At 35.7% G+C, this 18,205-nt stretch overlaps 1 protein-coding gene across 2 annotated transcripts in view; it reads right to left on the bottom strand.

The window, feature by feature from the left end:
- Nucleotides 1–18,205, bottom strand: part of SVEP1 (sushi, von Willebrand factor type A, EGF and pentraxin domain containing 1) — a 225,022-nt gene that overhangs the window by 86,936 nt on the left and 119,881 nt on the right. For both annotated transcript variants that reach the window (XM_031654388.1, XM_031654387.1), the window contains exons 19-25: nucleotides 12,501–12,662; nucleotides 12,021–12,112; nucleotides 10,805–10,901; nucleotides 8,807–8,920; nucleotides 4,568–4,681; nucleotides 3,336–3,537; nucleotides 203–360 (exon numbers count right to left, since the gene is read on the bottom strand). In XM_031654388.1, coding sequence (XP_031510248.1) covers nucleotides 203–360; nucleotides 3,336–3,537; nucleotides 4,568–4,681; nucleotides 8,807–8,920; nucleotides 10,805–10,901; nucleotides 12,021–12,112; nucleotides 12,501–12,662 — 939 coding nt within the window. The remainder of the gene's footprint in view (nucleotides 1–202; nucleotides 361–3,335; nucleotides 3,538–4,567; nucleotides 4,682–8,806; nucleotides 8,921–10,804; nucleotides 10,902–12,020; nucleotides 12,113–12,500; nucleotides 12,663–18,205) is intronic.

Genomic DNA, 18,205 nt, shown 5'->3' on the forward strand with positions numbered 1-18,205 from the left:
TTAAGCTTTAATTTTATCATCTGTGCCACTGAGGATAATAGTAGCAGTACCTAGTTTGTTGGATGGCTGTGAAGATTAAATGAGTACAAAGTGTTTGGCATAGTTTTTGGCCTATGGGCAGTGCTTGGTGCAGGCAAAATTGGTATTGTTATTACAGTACTATTTTTAGTATTGTTATTAATAACACTGAGTTGATATATACCTGTTTCACACCTCTTGCCTGAAAATCCTGGTTGACATTTACAACTGTATGAATTTAATTCATCCACACAGGTGGCCTGATTTCTACATGGGTTAGACTGACATTCATTGATGTTCAATTCACAGTGTGAACCTGTGAAGCCGGCTGCACATAGGCATCTGAAAACAAAATGTTGTAACAATTAGAACAGTTGTAGGAAGTCTCCCATTTATGACAATGTTATCCGAAAAGACTTTGAAAATCAAAATGCTGGAACATATTTTCAACATCAAAATGCTTTAACTGTAGATTACTTTTTCCAGTTCACCTGATTAAACCTATATAAGATAAGATGTATTAGAAATGTTGTAGTAGCAAAAATAAAGTAGAAAGTAGTTCTGGTCCAGGTGAAATATAATTCACACATTGTGGTTTCTCTCCTCATAGGAGTTCTCAGAAAAATATGAAAAGTTCAGATGCTGTTCTAAAGGCTTTTATATGTTAAGCCAATTTTCATAACAATGAGGCAATACTAGTATTATTCCCATTTTACAGATGAGCTAAACTGTGGCTCAGAGAGGCTAAAGAATTTGCCCAAGTTCTATTGCTACCAAGTGGTGGAGTGGGATTTTGAATCAACCTATATCCTTTTTCTTAATCAGGATGCTATACAGTTTCTGTTCTATGCAACAAACCATTTTAAACTCATCAGAATGGAAAGTATATCTGGTAATGTCAAATGTTGACAGGAGTGTCATAAAATCGGAAGTCCCATATAGTGAGTAGGACTACAATTTGGCAATGTCCTGAGAAGTTGAGAGTTTGTGTTCCCAGAGCCCTATAAATCCATGTCTTGTTTTCTGCTCTAGGAGATAATTCCACAAGGTGCACAGGGACCCATATAACAAATGTTCATAGCAGCATCATTCTTTTTTATTTTATTTTATTTTATATTATTATTATACTTTAAGTTCTAGGGTACATGTGCGTAACGTGCAGGTTTGAACTATCACAAGAACAGAAAAACATAGCAGCATCATTCTAAATGTCTATGGAGAGGAGACTGAGAAAATGAATCATAGCGTAATTAAGTCCATCATGTAATGGAATACTAAGGAGCAACTGAAATGAACAAACCAGAGCCAAATGTAACCACCTTGATAATACTTGAAAATATGCTGAGTGGAAAAAAATATTGCAAAAAGAATATGTATGTTATGATGCCACTTATGTAATATGTAAGTTATATACTGTTTATAGAAGTCATATATGTAGCAAAATATAAAACCCGAATAAGAAAGATATATTCAGACTTCAGGACAGTGATTACTGCTGGGGGAAGAAGGTGAATATGTGTGTGTGTTGAAGGGAATCCAGCCCTACCTTTAGAACTTATGTCTTTAAAACAAAAGATGTGAATCAAATATGGCAAAATACTAAGGTTTGATAATCACAGTGATTAGTACATGACTTTTATTGTTATTTGTAATTTTCTGTGTGACTGAAATAGTTTGTAATTTAAAAGGACTGGTCCAATAAATGCGAGTTAATGTTATCATTACTAGCATGTTCGTATGAAGACCTCTTTGATACTGACCTAACAGTGACTAGCAGGAATAACTGGTGGTTGGCGGATTTAAGCAAAACTCTCAGTTGGAATTGGGAGATCTTTACTGGGTCTCTGCATTTGATGGTAAATCTATTTTGACTATAATTTCACTCACCTTTGTCCTCCTGTGTTTGGTGTCATTACAACACTATCCTATCCTCATCTATGAAATAGATTCACTTTGTCAACAACCTACATTCCTTCTGAATTGGGAGCGTGTACCTTCACCTTTCTTCTAGTTAGGATTTAGACAACTTTGGTATTCATCAATCGTTTTAAACCCAGGAAAGAGTTTGGAACTCCTGTTGTTCATCTGGAAACTTCTCATTGCCTACAGTTAGGTATATGCCAGAAAATGTCAAACACCCATAAGAAAGCAGTGCTACATGATAAGACCTCATTTCCATATTGAAGGTGAGGATATTGTGGGAGGATGGTAATGGAAGGGGGCTGAACTAGAAGGAAGGGGATTGGGAAATGTTGCAATTGGGCTAGACCTCTTTTGTTCTTTTTTTGTTTTTACTTTTGTAAACTTATAAAACCAGCAGCACCTTAAGGACAATACAGTTTTCTAAAATTCTGCAAGCAAGAGAAATCTGTCTTGTGTACTACAGATGTGCTGTCTCTGTACTCCCCTGCAAAGAGTGGGGGATGGAACAGGATAGTCTTGATAATGACAACAGGAGAGGGTTTTCAAACTGTATTCTACTGACACTTAAGAGCTGCCTCAGGGAGATATAGTCTTTCTCCCCCTCAAACACTACTATTTTCAGCCACAAAAGCTTAGCTTTTATTATTTTACTTTTTTACATTCATGTTAGATTTCTTTTAACAAAAGGTTACTAAAAAAGTTTCAAAATTGTGGACATAGAATATAGATGAGCACTATCACAATATGACTGCAGATTCCATTTTGATTTTATCTGGTATAAAAACTTCAGCTAAAGCACGGGTGGATCACCTGAGGTCAGGAGTTCGAGACCAGCCTGGCCAACATGGTGAAACCCCATTTCTGCTAAAAATACAAAAGTTAGCCAGGCCTGGTGGCGGGCACCTGTAATCCCAGCTACTTGGGAGGTTGAGGCAGGAGAATCGCTTGAACCCGGGAGAAGGAGGTTACAGTGAGCCGAGATCCCGCCATTGCACTCCAGCCTGGGCAACAAGAGCAAAACTTTGTCTCAAAAATATAAAAATAAATAAATAAAATATGGGCTTTGTCTAGTGCTACTGTGTTTGCTTCTGAGTAATTATATTTCCTTTCATCTTTTATGACTTCCCCAGTATAGAACGTTAGTTCCCAAACATGGCTGTGCATCAGAATCATCGGGAAACTTAAGCTATAACAGGTTGCCTATTTTAAAATGGCAGGCTCTACTCCGGGCTTAGTGAAGCAGAAATGGCGGTGGGAATATTCAACTGTAGCCTATCCGTGGGCCAGCATTTGAAAATGGCTGACTTGAGACTCAAAGCAATACTCCATAAAGGCTGCAGAAACACTGACTAGTTTAGAAAAATTAAAAAAAAGTGAAAAGAATCAGCCTTTACCTGAAGCTATTGGCACCGTCTTTACAGGTAGCTCCATTTTTGCATGGCCGACTGAGACACTCATCCACGTTCTTTCCACATCGGGTACCCAAAAATCCAGGTGGGCATTTGCACAAGAATCCCCCAACCTGGTCTTCACAGACTGCATTATTTAAGCATGGGTTTGACTGGCATTCATTGACTTCTGTTTCACAATGCAGGCCTGAGGATGGAGAAGGAAGAGAAACAGCCCAAATGATTAATTCCCTGGGAACACTGTAATTAAAGTGTTGACTCCCTGGAGGATGCTGCTTCTAGAGGCTTGGAATGGAGGCTGTGGAGCCACTGGCCCATCAAACTGGTTTGAGATCCATTCTGTAATGGGCTCTGGCTTTTGCAAGTTATTTTTTTGTGGACTCTGAGGTTTTTTTTTCTTTTTTTTTCTTGAGACAGAGTCTCGCTCTGTCTCCCAGGCTGGAGTACAGTGGCGCGATCTCGGCTCACTGCAAACTTCACCTCCTGGGTTCAAGCAATTTTCCTGCCTCAGTCTCCTGAGTAACTGGGACTACAGGCACCCATCACCACACCTGGCTAATTTTTGTATTCTTTTAGTAGAGACAGGGTTTCACCATTTTGGCCAAGATGGTCTTGAAATCCTGAGCTCAAGTAATCCACCTGCCTCGGCCTCCCAAAATGCTGGGATTACAGGCATGAACCACCATGCCCAGCCGATAATCTGTTTTTTAAATCTTATTTTTTTTTTGAAATTAAGTTTGGTAATAGACATCTAATTGAGATAATGTTAAGAAATAAAGCTAGTAAATTCCATTCAAAACTTGCCTGTTTCTTTGATCTTGCCATTTTCCTCTACTGGCCACTTTCTTTCTTGGATTTACCCTTTAGCAATTAAGCATACACTTTTAAACCATATTATTGTGCATCTGTCTGCAATATGATATTACATGATATGTCTCCAGTTCCTTCTTGAAAGTTTGCCTTAACACACACACACCTCACATACACAAATTATTTTTTGCTGAACCATTTGAGAGTAAATTGCAGACCTGCATGCCCTTTCACCCCAAACATCTCAGCATATATTTCCTCAAAAAATGAAAACTTTCTCTTACATAATCACCATGCAGTCATAAAATCCAAAAATTCACATTAATATATATCATGTTAAGCAATGTACTAATTTGTGGTGGTTTACAAGATTTTAAGACAACTTGGGAAGACTGGAAACATCTTACCTACATATCCTTTCACACATGTGCAACGATAGCCAGCCACACCATCAACACAGATTCCTTTATTTAAACAAGGACTGGAGCTACACTCATTTATATTTTCTTCACACCGCAGACCTGCAAAGAATTATTAATCTTTGAACTACAGAAAACTTGAAAGGACTTTAAGACCAATAGTTTCCAAGCAAGTTGTTCAGGCATTGGAATAGGGAAATTGGAAGTCATGCCTAACATGTTTGTGACAAATTTAACTCTTTGCCAAACATGTTGAAATAAAATGTTTCTTCTATTCTGTGAACTGCAAATTTTTTCTAGCAAGAATCCTAACATACTCAGCATGCAATGGAAAATGATAACTATGAATATCTGGCCATATTCTTTTAGTTAAAAAGATGTGTGATTTTGTTTTAAAATTATCCTCCTTATTTGTTTGCAAGTTGTTCTCTTTTTGAGTTTATTCCTTTTAGAGTTAAGTGGTAACAGTTACAGCGTTACAGTTACAAAGTTGGCAAAAATTATGGGAGAAGTCTATTGAATGAATAAAATAACTCATTTTCTTCTGCAAATTAGGGAAACACAGCCAAATTTCTGTGCAGCTGTCCCATGTTTCATGTGAACGTAATTTGAGAACAACTGATGTAATTCATATCCTTTATTTTATACATCTAGAATTAGATCCAAAGAGGTCTGTGACATCGCCAAGGATAGGCACAGAAATGAGCCTAGAACCATAAATCTTCACATTCAAGAACATACGTACAAAGACTCCTTGGGTTGAAGAGTTCAGGATGCTTAACTTTATACCTCATGGAATTATGTAACACATATCTAATAATTTATGTACCTTGACATTAAAATATGCTAAAAGGAAATTTCACAATGAAAGTTGTTTTTATGAGAATAGTAAATCTAACATAAAATCTACACTTTCATATGGACCATAATGAACACTTTTTTTCACAGTAAATCCACACAATAAATGTAATGTGTAATAAATAATATACATAATGCATTTCACATCTAGTAAATATATATTTATTTAGAAACTTGGTTCTACTTTTCTCATAGTATGCGTCTACCATTCTGGTCACAAGTTTTTACTATGATTCAACTCCAGGTGTCACTAACATGAGATTTGGAATTTTAAATAAAGAAATGTAGGATACAGGTGCATAATTTTAATACGGTCTATGGAAATGCAACCATAGGCAGACAGTGGAGAGGAAAGAGCATGAGAAAGAAAATGGGAACCAGGCCAGCAATCTGGATGTGGTTCCAGCTGTTGAATACACACCCTTGGTTAGGGGTGATGAGTTTGCTGGTCTGCAGTTGGTCTCACATCATGTGGGCTTCTTAGAGTATAAGCTGAGAGCAATTTGTTTCAAGATACATGTGATGTGGCCCCTAAACATAGGCCTGGGACAACCAGTGTTGCATGGATTTGAGATACAGAAAATATGAGTTGTTCCAAATGATTACTACTGTAAATTATGTTAAACATTTTCATGTCTCTATGGAAATTGTTTTTAGATACACATAAAGTTATGGTTCCTCTGAAATGTTATCAGGATTTTACTAAACTTTTTAAGATATAGAAAATTATATACCCACATGTATTAAAATATATATTCAGATATCTTTTTAGTATAATAATGATTTTATGAGTTAGGTACAATGCTGGATGATTTATTTGACCTCAGTACTCTCCATAATAATATTATGGGGTCATTGCTATTTATAAAGTAGTAAATCCTAGTCTATTTTATTAGAATATATCATCAGTATTATAATAATTATAATGTGGGTTAACAAGGGAATTGAAAATAAGATCACTGTTTCTAAACTATTTTTGTGAGAAGGTGCTGAAAACTGCGACTCTTGACTTAAGATATACACTTACAGAAATCTCCAAACTGCTTTCCACAGTGGCTGAACTAATTGACATTCCTAAAAAAGTGTATAAGCATGCTGTGTTTTTCTATAACGTTGCCAGCATGTGTTATTTTTTGACTCTTTAATAATAGCCATTCTGGCCGAAGGCAGTGACTCAGGCCTGTAATCCCAGCACTTTGGGAGGCTGGGGCAGGTGGATTACCGGAGGTCAGGAGTTTGAGACCAGCCTGACCAATATGGTGAAACCCCGTCTCTACTAAAAATACAAAAAATTAGCCGGGCACGGTAGCATGCGCCTGTAGTCTCAGCTACTTGGGAGGCTGAGACAGGAGAATTGTTTGAACCTGGGAGACAGAGGTGGTAGCGAGCTGAGCTCAGGCCACTGCACTCCAGCCTGGGCGACAGAGTGAGACTCCATCTCAAAAAATACAAAAATTTAAAAAAAAAAGCCATTCTGACTGGTGTGAGATGGTATCTCATTGTCGTTTTGATTGGCCTTTTCTGATGATTAGTGATGATGAGGTTTTTTTCGTGTTTGTTGGTTGCTATTTTCTTCTTAGAGAAGTGTCTGTTCGTGTTGTTTGCCCACTATTTAATGAGGTTATTTGTGTTTTGCTTGTTGATTTGTTTAAGCTCCTTATAGATTCTGAGTACTAGGCCTTTGTCAGATGCATAGTTTTCAGGTATTTTCTCCCATTTTGTAGGTTGCCTGTTTACTCCATTGATGCTTTCTTTTGCAGTGCAGAAGCTCTTCAATTTAATTAGGTCCGACTTGTTAATTTTTGTTTTTGTTGCAATTGCTTTTGGGAACTCAGCCATAAATCCTTTGCCAAGGCCGATGTCAAGAAGGGTATTTCCTGAGTTTTCTTATAGGATTTTTATAGTTTGAAGTTTTACATTTAAATCTTTAATGCATCTCAACTTAATTTTTGTGTGTGGTAAAAGGTTGGGGTCCAGCTTCATTCTTCTGCATATGGTTGGCCAGTAATCCCAGCAATCCCATTACTGAGTATACATCCAAAGAAAAATAAATCATTCTACCAAAAAGACACATGCACTCGTGTGTTCATCCCAGCGCTATTTACAATAGCAAAGACATGGAATACACCTACATGCCCATCAATGGTGGATTAAAGAAAATGTGGTACTTATAGATCACGGAATATTATGCAGTCATAAAAACTCCACAAAATCATGTCCTTTGCAGCAACATGGATGCAGCTTCAGGCCATTATTCTAAGTGAATTAAAGCAGGAACAGAAAGCCAAATACTGCATGTTCTCACTTAAAGTGGGAGCTAAACATTGAGTATGCATGGAATAAAAATAGGAACAATAGATGCTAGGTACTATTAGAGAGGAGAAGAAAGGCGGTGTGGGCTGAAAAGCTACCTATTAGGTATTATTCTCACTACCTGGGTGACGGAATTATCTGTCCTCCAAACCTCAGCATCTTGCAATATATCCGTGTAACAAAACTGCACTTGTACTCTCTGAAGTAATAAAAGTTGAAATTATTTAAGTCATAAATAAAAAGATTTTGAATGCTAAAAAATAACACTTAAATATGTATTTATTTAAGTTAAAAGGAGAGGCATAGTGGTCCATAACAATTTCAAGGATACATGTGCCTAAAGTCCACAGTTAGTAATAATTATACACACATATTCATACACACACACACACAAAAATCCACAGAAGATATATATACACTTATATATACACACACACACACACATATATATACATACACACACACACTTCATAAATTCAGTAAAATATTAGTAAAAAGCTTGGGGAGGACCTTGTATTTGTAGTAGGCTTTACATATTTTCTGTCATTTCCTCAGAAATTTCCTCAGAATTACTGGCCAACTATATGCAAAAGAATGAAACTGGACCCCAACCTTTTACCATATACAAAAATTAATTTGAGATGCATTAAAGATTTAAATGTAAAACTTCAAACTGTAAAAATCCTGTAAGAAAACCCAGGAAGTGGGTCATTTCTGTCATTTCCTCACCTCTATTTTTAAAAATGAAGAAACAGGTTCAGTGAAGTTAAATGTCTTGTCCAAGGTCACACATCTAGCTGGCAAAGATGGGAACACGCCTGCCTAGTTTATAAAGCAATTACATACTGCCATATTGATATCTTGTTCTCCTTACATAACAGAATAAGGACAAGAACACATTCCCAATGCATATAAGTAATATTAGAAAATTCGCTTCTTCAATATGTTTATAATATCCTATAAATGTATCTTTGACACATTCCAAATTTATCTTGGTGATGACATCTTAATGATTCAAAGTTTCATATTGTTAAAAACAAGAAACCTTCCCCTTACCTGTGTAACCTGATGGGCACTCACAAATGAATTCCCCAACTAGGTCTTTACAAACTCCATTGTTGAGGCAAGGCAGTGGGCTGCACTCATCGATGTCTGTTTCACACTTTAAGCCTACAATGTAAACCACATACTGAGGGACAATCCAAGGATGGGATTAACCGAAACAGAACTATGATCATTTAAAGGTAATTATCTCAATAATCAGAATTTTTAAGTGGGTAGTGGTAAAGAAAAGGGCAATATTCATTAAGTGCTACCATCTATTAAGTATTTAATGAAGGTACTACCTCTTTCTAAGCAAACAAATTTAAGATTTTCTTATTTTTATTTTTTTATTTTTATTTTTTTAAGGAGTCTCTCTCTATCGCCCAGGCTGGAGTGCAGTGGCGTGATCTCGGCTCACTGCAAGCTCTGCCTCCCGGGTTCACGCCATTCTCCAGCCTCAGCCTCTGGAGTTGCTGGGACTACACGCGCCCGCCACTGTGCCCGGCTAATTTTGTTTTTGTATTTTTAGTAGAGATGGGGTTTCACCGTGTTAGCCAGGATGGTCTCGATCTCCTGACCTCGTGATCCACCCACCTCGGCCTCCCAAAATGCTGGGATTACAGGCGTGAGCCATCGTTCCGGGCCAAGATACTCTTATAAAGATACATAGAAGATAGCAAAAGATCCCAAATTGGAAGTGGGTTGGGGGCACTTGGAAGCATAAAATGGAGCCAGGAATTATGCTAATTTCAAAGTGAAAGCTACAATATCATCTGTACTTGCTACCAAGGTCACCTGGCTGAGGGGTGGAGGTGGGGCTAAAGCCTGCCAGATTGCAGCTCACATGCCAGGTGTCCCAGAGTGGCTGCATCTTCCCACAGGGAGCACATGGGCTTTCTACGGGCTAGCTGTGCTGGAAACCCATTTTCTTTCTCAGGGGCCTCCTCACTAGCATCAGCATTACCTGGGAACGCAATAAAAATACAAATTCTCAGGCTGTACTCCAGACCTACTGAATCAGAAATTCTGGGGCTGGGGTCCAGCAATCTGTGTTTTTAACAAGCCTTCCAGATGATTCTGACGCACATGACTATTTGAGAACCACTGTTCTATATTATGCCCTCTCTCAACCACCACTCATTTACAGAATTCCCAAACAAGATCCTTTATTTCTTATGGAACATCAAGGTAAATATTTTTATAAAAATTCACAAAGACACACACGCACACAACATGAGCCAGCTATACTGGAATGCCAATATTCTAGATAGATCTCGACTATACTTTGTTTTTTGACTTGCCTTTTGCTTATCTTGTGGTGAATTCCTTTACTTAAATACTATTTCTCATTAAAAACTTTCAAGTTGGTTGTATAACATTGAAAAAAAAAACTGTCTACAATAAAATGATTATTTTAAAGTAATTGCAATTTTAAGGTATATTTCATTTCTCCTCAAAAATTATGTTTCTGGACTCAAGTTGAATGTGAACCAAACTGTTAAAAACCCTCATAATTCTTACATAATTCCTACATAATAAAGTCCAAAGCCAAATTGTTTTTCTAAGCACAGCTTCCAGAAAGCTAGAAACAAAGCAACAAATCATAGCTATTCACAAGAACTTCTATTAGTGTGTAGCATATGAGAGAAACTGCCAGTTCATTTAAAAATGTTTATACTGGACAATCTGTTCTATGTGGAGTATCATGCATATAATTTTTGACAGAATGAAACTTTGAACATGACCCCTGGAATTGTATTTCAATTTAAATTGTAGGTTATGATAAAGACTCATAGGGAAGATGAGTCTTTATCCAAAATGGGCAAAGAAAACTGTCATTTGTGAAGTATGTATAATTTTTTCACCTATTATCTTGTTCAACAAATTTTGGCACATTTACACAGTCTAATGTATCTTACCAGATACATTTAATATACTAAAGTTTGATACTGCAAGTCATAATGATTTCATATAAAAATATTAAAATCTACATTCCTCTCTGTTATTTACCTGTATATCCAAGTGGACAGAGACAAACATAACCACGCCCAAGTTGTTGGCAGGTTCCACTATTGTGGCAAGGGTTTAAGAAGCATTCATGGAAAACCTACCAGTAGCATAAAAAAATCAATCAGAGACAAAGCACTCTATGTATTTCAAAGCAGTCCTGATTAGAGTCAGAAGGTTTGCAACATTAGACAGCTCGTTCCTGTTTCCAGGTAAGTTCATTCAAGCTAGCTGGGCTGCTGCCTGAATAACACTGGTGCCTGCCATATAGGGGAGCAAATGATATATATCATTCTTGGGTGATGTTCTGGTAAACCTAAGGAGCATTTCTAAATGCTGGCTGCATGCTAGAATACAACTGATATTTTAAAAGTATACTAAGGTCAGGGCCTCAACTCCGATCAGCTAAATCAGGATCTCTGGGAGTGAAGTCTGTACATTACTGTCTTAAAAACTTGGCCAGGATTCTGTTATGCCTCCATGTGACAGCCACTGCTTTAGGAGATCCTACAAACTCCTATGTCCACTAGGCTCAGTTTGAAATATGACTTGTAAAGTCCTAACAAGTCATTATGTTTGGACTGGGCTGTAGGAAGTTGAAATCAGAACTATATCCCCATTATCCATGAAAATACTAAAAGGCAAGGAATTCATGACATTGGGCAAGGTGAATTCGGAGTAATGACTGAATCTATTAAAGTAATCAAGACTTAACAACTAGTCTTTTAAAAAAATACAGCATTTGGTTTAGCTACATTAATTTATGTTTCTTAATTTTTAAGAATTCATACCTTTTCCCAAGAAATCTTTTTTTTTTCCCCTGCTGGTGAAGAAATTTAAATAATTTTCATGAAAGTTGGGTAACTCTTCCTGCCAATTAGAAAAGCCCTTTCGTTAAACCAAATTCCCTTACTCAAATGATGGGTTGTGCTTGTGGTAAGTGTTTATAGTGAATCAAAAGGCTCCCCGTATCTACTCATTCTTACTGCCAGGCATTTCTGGGAAAAACTCTCATTTTTGGTACTTAGAACATCTAATGTTGCATTTTGGGAATGTTCTAAATAGGAGTCATTGTAAATACAATTATTCATTTATAAAATTCATAGATCTTGATTACCTAAAATTTCAATCCTGGTCCTTTTCCTGTGTGTGACATGTAAAACGACAAATTGCTTTCCAAGCATTCCACTAGAGAAAATTTTATGGAAAATGAACTTGCCTGACTGCTGATTTCATGTCTCTTTTTAATATGTCCAAGAGAGGCAGGGGGAACCACACTTTCCTCTGCTGCTGAGAAAGTTGAACTGAAACCTAATCAATTAATAGAAAAACATGTCAGTGTGGTACATATGGCAGTAAGTGGACTACATCTAACACTATAGTCAAGATTCTGGTTGTTAGAGTCGGTAAAGTCACATACATTTTGTTTGACTTATATTTTAAAAAAGAAAACAGAGATGGATGGCATATATCATTACATCCTAGACTCTTAGAAAGAAATTTAGAAATTATCAAGTTCAGTGTTTCCAAAACAAGACTCTTTGTGCCATGGTCATCAAAAATACCTCAGAAGGACAATTTAACAAGTCCAGATGCCCAAATTCACTGAAAATAGTAATATTCAGAACTGAAGCTACAACAGAGACAGGGAAAAGTAAGAGTCTAACATAGGATTCCATAAGAAATGAAGTTTACTTACTTGAACATTCTGTGATGGATCTGGAACCAGCAAACGGGGTAGTTCCATAAAAGGGACAGGCCAGGCAGAAGGCCTTCCCTGCATCAGGTTGGTAATAGTCGCGAGGACATGGATGACAGGGCATTAACCCAGAACGTGAGAATTTTCCTTCTGGACAAGGAACTGCGGAGGTAAAAACAAATCGTATGTGCATATAAAGTAACACACTCTACCTTTGAAAGAAGTGATTTAATCTTTGCATATAAGAAACCTACTCAATTACCTATATAATCTCTTCCATATATTTAATACCCTTATCATCTTATCACCCAGGTAAATGTTTTGTTGGGTTTCCTTCCTGTCTTTAATCACACACGTTAATTTAATGAGGTTTAGAATTGGCCATATTATTCTGATTTTTCCACCTAAAACAATATCGTGTTTCCCAAATCATTCCCCCAGATCATTATATAGATTTTAATAAAAGAAAAATGTTGCATCTCATTGACAGACCATGATTGATCTAACGTTTTTTCTACTATTGGATATTTAGATTGTTTTCATTTGTTTGCCATTATAAATAATGATGAAGTAAATTTTTTACATAATCTTTGTATTTAGCTCTGATTATTTCCTTGGGATAACAGTTGACTTTGAGTAGTTGAATAGTTAGGTCTAAAGATTTGAAAAGAATAAAGCCATTGATATATAGTGCCAAATCATTAAATAAGTAGTTCCAATTTATACTCCCATTAGTAGTGTATGAAATCACTCTTTTCACTGCATGCTCTTCAGCACTGGCATTATTAATTTTTTTCCAATTTGGGATGAAAATGGAATTATAGTTATTTTAATTTGCATTTTGATGATAAATGAAGTTGCTTTCTTCTACTTATTAGAAATTTTATTTCTCCTGAATAGTCTATTATTTATGGAGGATTTTTAATGTTTCTATATATTAAGAATATGAATCCTTTGACATACTTAGACTAATTATTTTTGCCAGTTTGTGTTTTGCCTGTTAATTTTGTTTAACTGCTTTCATGAGCAAGTAATTATTACTCCTCCTTATTTAATACTAAAATAATGTAAGGTAATATATTTACCTATGCAAGTAGCTTTAGCGAAATCGGTAGTTTTATCATTAGTATTTTTGTTTGCTATTTTCTAAGTAATAAGAATTGTAATTTGATTTTTTGACATAATTATTTTCAGAAAGATGGCTTAAAATGTATAAATATTTGAAATTTGTATATGAGTTTTTATTAATTTGTTTTTAATCATCTTATGGTCAGAGAATTTATATTGCATAACTGCTACCTTTTGAATTTTGAGATTTTTTTGTTCACTATATCTAATTAAAAATAATAAATACTTCATTGAAAGTGTTATCACCATAGAGTAAATAGTATAATGCATATTATTAGTTCAGCCTTATCAATCATGTACTATAAGTTCTCTGTGTCTTTACTGATTGCCTACTTGATCTTTATAAATTCACGGGAGTGGAGGGGCATGGTGCCTCAGGCCTATAATCCCAGCACCTTGGGAAGCTGAGGTGGGCAAATCACTTGAGGTCAGGAGTTCCAGACCAGCCTGGCCAACATGGCGAAACACCATCTCTACTAAAAGTACAAAAATTAGCCAGTGTGGTGGCAGGCACCTGTAATCCCAGCTACTCAGGAGGCTAAGGCAGGAGAATTGCTTGAACCCGGCAGGCAGAGGTTGCAGTGAGATGAGATGGCACCACTGCACTCCAGCCTGAGCAACAGAGCAAGACTCCGTCTAAAAAAAAAAAAAAAAAAAAAAAAAAATTCAAGGACGGTATTAAAATCTTCCATGAAAATTTTATTTTTACAATTTATCATTGTGAGACATACAGATTTTGTTGTATTTTGCTGCTATTATTTGATGACAAAGCTTTATTATGACTAACTTATACTGCTTGTGAATTTTGTAAAAATAACTCTTTTCCTCATGTGATGCTATTGGGCTTTGAATTGAACTTTTTCATAAACTCACTTTACCACCCCCCTACTTGCTTGTTTTTTTGTATTCATTGGTCTGGAAATCTTATTTTTAACCTTTCACTGTCATTTGTGTTAAGCTTTTTGTAAAGAACATTCATTTGAGAATTGTCATTTAACCAAATCTGAAATTCTCTTGCCAAATAATGAGTGGAATATTAACCAAATTAAAAATGGCCTCAAACATAAGACAAACTTGGATTTTCTTCCATGATGTTTTGTTGCATTTGGCAGAGGGTAGGGGGACAGAGTACTCATGATTTAATTCTTTGGTTGGGGTTTTAGACAGCAACCCAAGTATGAATTCAGATTGGGAGTGCCCTTTCCTTGGATGAACTGGCATCATATGGGTAGATATTAAAGCCATTATAAACTAAGAAAACTATCAAAAATACTAAGACTTGTCTGCATAAATGTAAGTATGGAAGACAGAACACAAAAAGTAGCTGCTCAGGATGTCAGCATTCTTATCATTTAGGGTTTGGTGTCCTTACAATAAAAATAGTACAGCAGAGATAATTAGCAGTATGGTTGAAAAATTTAGAGATGGACTGAGGTTCAAGGGAGCAGGGTATGTCATGTCGTAGCATCTCTTTTTTACTGATTTGAGAAAAAAAACAAAGCATTTGTGATAATCTCAAGACATTTAGATCGGAAATTTAAAACAAAAATAGCCAGACAAATTTTTTGCTAAAGACTCTTTTATGCAATTAACAAAAGAGCTCAATGAAGAGATGGTAATTCAATCAAGAGATGGCAGAAAATATCATAGATTTTAACGCAACTTTAGGAAAAAATATTTCTTGCAGGTTTGGTCTTTACATGCATAAAATTTACATTTGTAAACTATTTTTATTTCACTAAGAACAAGCTAATTTACTGTTTGATTGATCTCAGAGTGCTAGGTAGCGCTCTGTTATTCACACAAACTGTAAACTTGCTTAGTTTAAATGGGTTTCCTCAATCTTCAGTTTCTAAAAGTGATTGCCTATTTGGAAAAGGTAAGTCACACACAGCTAATTAGTTAACTGAAAGCATCAATCTTCCGCTGGTAAAAGTACAAAATTTTGTTTGAGAGAGTATCTCTGAGTATGTATGAAATGCTGAAAAGATAAATTCCATCAGCAAAACTCAGGATGCTGTAATGAATTAAACCTTTTTTTTACATATAATTTTCAGCACAAAGATGCTCAAAAAGATGTTTATGCCCCTAGAAACTGACAGAAGGTAAAAAATTATACTAAGATGTAATAGTAATAAAATACTAACATTTCAAATAAATCTATTAGCTTCTAAAAACACCTAACTCATCATTGTAATGTCTATACCTTTTAGCATAGAAAATACAAAATAAATTTGCATGTGCAATTAGTTTAAGTTATTGTCCAAGGGCAGACATTGTCATCAGAAATATATTTTCCTGCAGTGGTCAATGAGCATTTAATAGAGTATGTATATATGCAGTAAACATATATTCACACACACATATATATGTATAAACATACACATGTACATAATAGTGGCACTATCTAGTACGTAATACAGTACTAAACACATACGCATACACACACACATAAATACACAATTCCCAATGAACTGGTGTCATGAGAAAAGAGGGGTGAATGTTTCATTTTGATTCTTGGCCAAAGAAACTAGTCTCCCAGTCAAGAAAAATGGAACAAAACCCTCTTTTCACCTCCTCTATTGGAGAGAGAGAGAAAAAAATAATCTAAGTATACCAAAATGATATTAAAATCAAATCACAAACAGTGCATGGAAATGACCAGGAAAAAAATGTCATATCACTTGTGCTGCTCTCTGACAGTGTTAAGGGCAACACATACAGACCTGGAGCCAAGTGGATTTTGCCTTTTCAATGGGTTTTCTGACTACAATTAATAATACTATATTGTATACTAGAAATTTGCTAAGAGAATTTCAGCTTCTCTTACCACACACACACACAAAGACGGGCAACTATGTGAGATGATGTATATGTGCATAAGAATATCATAACATCATTTTGTACACCTTAATTATAGATCATTTTAAATAAATAAATCAGTTTCCTAAGATGAGGTCAGAGGTCAATGACTTCCTGAGCCTCCTTTTAACTTCGTTCTGGAGAGTCAGGGTAAAAGATGGTGTCACCCAGTCTAAACATCATCTTTTCTTCTCCTACAGGATCATATATTAACAACAACAACAACAACAAGTCACCTGTGGAATTCTTCAGATAAAAAATATTTTTAATGAATGAAAAATTTCAGACTCTTGAGTGTGTACCTACAAACACAAGAATATGTAATAACCTAAGAAGTTATAAAAAGCAAAATGTACAAATACATTACTTTAACAAACTAATATACTTTGTGATACTTAAACATGATTGCTGTCTTGAATAATAATATTTTAAGTTCCACATGATAGAGAAATACAAAACCAATGTCTTGGCAAAAAATAAGGTAAATGGTACACTATAAAAATAAATCAATACTGAAAGATAGAAAATAAATCAATAACAAAAATAATAAATCAATACCAAAAGAGAAAATAAAGAAAAAGGAAGGAAAGAAAGAAAGGAAGAAAAAGGCAGAAAGAAAGGCAGATAAAAGAAAGAAAGAAGGAAAAGCAGGTGAAGGAAAAGCAGGTGAAAGAAAAGCAGGTGAAAGGAAAAGAAAAAGGCAAAAAGAGAAAGGGAAAGAAGGAAAGAGAAAGGCAAAAGCAAGCAAACAAGAAAGAGAGAGAAAGGAGTTAAAAACTAAGAAAAAATATATATAAGGGACCGTTTTAGAACTTATACATATTTAAACTTAAAATAAAATGTTTATCCAGCATCGCAGAAGAATGTTAACTTTTGTCATTTGTAATTCCCACTCATGAGAAGCAGAATGTGGTTAAACTTATGCTAGGAATATTAGGAGAGTAGGGCCAGAAATTTAGAGACTTTCTGGGAATTATAATGCCTTAATTATAATAATTTAGTATTACACAAACCTCAAGGTTTATTTAGAAAGCTAAGAGAAAAAAATTGTCAAATATGAACTTGATTCACTATAAAAATCCTAGTTGCTTTTGTGGTTGGAGGAAGTGGGCAGGAAGACAGAATTTTTTACTGTGGACTTTATGCCAAAATTAGTTCTTATACTGACAAAATAAAAGAGTCTCTAGCAGATCTATTTCAATCAGAATGTGAAGGTTTGTGAGACTTTTAATTAAAAGATTAAAAGATTGGGGGGCACGCAAGATGGCCGAATAGGAACAGCTCCAGCCTCCAGCTCGTAGCGTGAGCAACACAGAAGACAGGGGATTTCTGCATTTTCAACTGAGGAACGCAGCTCATCGCCAGCAATGGAACAAAGCTGTACAAAGAATGACTTTGACAAGCTGAGAGAAGAAGGTTTCAGTCGATCAAACTTCTCAGAGCTAAAGGACGAACTATGTACCCAGTGCAAAGAAACTAAAAACGTTGAAAAAAGAATGCAAGAATGGATAACTAGAATAACCAATGCAGAGACGTCCATAAACGAACTGATAGAGATGAAAACCACGACAAGAAAACTACGTGACAAATGCACAAACTTCAGAAACTGACACGATCAACTGGAAGAAAGAGTATCAGCGATTGAAGATCAAATGAATGAAACGAAGCAAAAAGAGAAGTTTAGAGTAAAAAGAAATGAACAGAGCCTCCAAGAA

The sequence above is a fragment of the Papio anubis genome, chromosome 13, assembly GCF_008728515.1.
Source record: "Papio anubis isolate 15944 chromosome 13, Panubis1.0, whole genome shotgun sequence".
Classification (NCBI taxonomy): domain Eukaryota; kingdom Metazoa; phylum Chordata; class Mammalia; order Primates; family Cercopithecidae; genus Papio; species Papio anubis.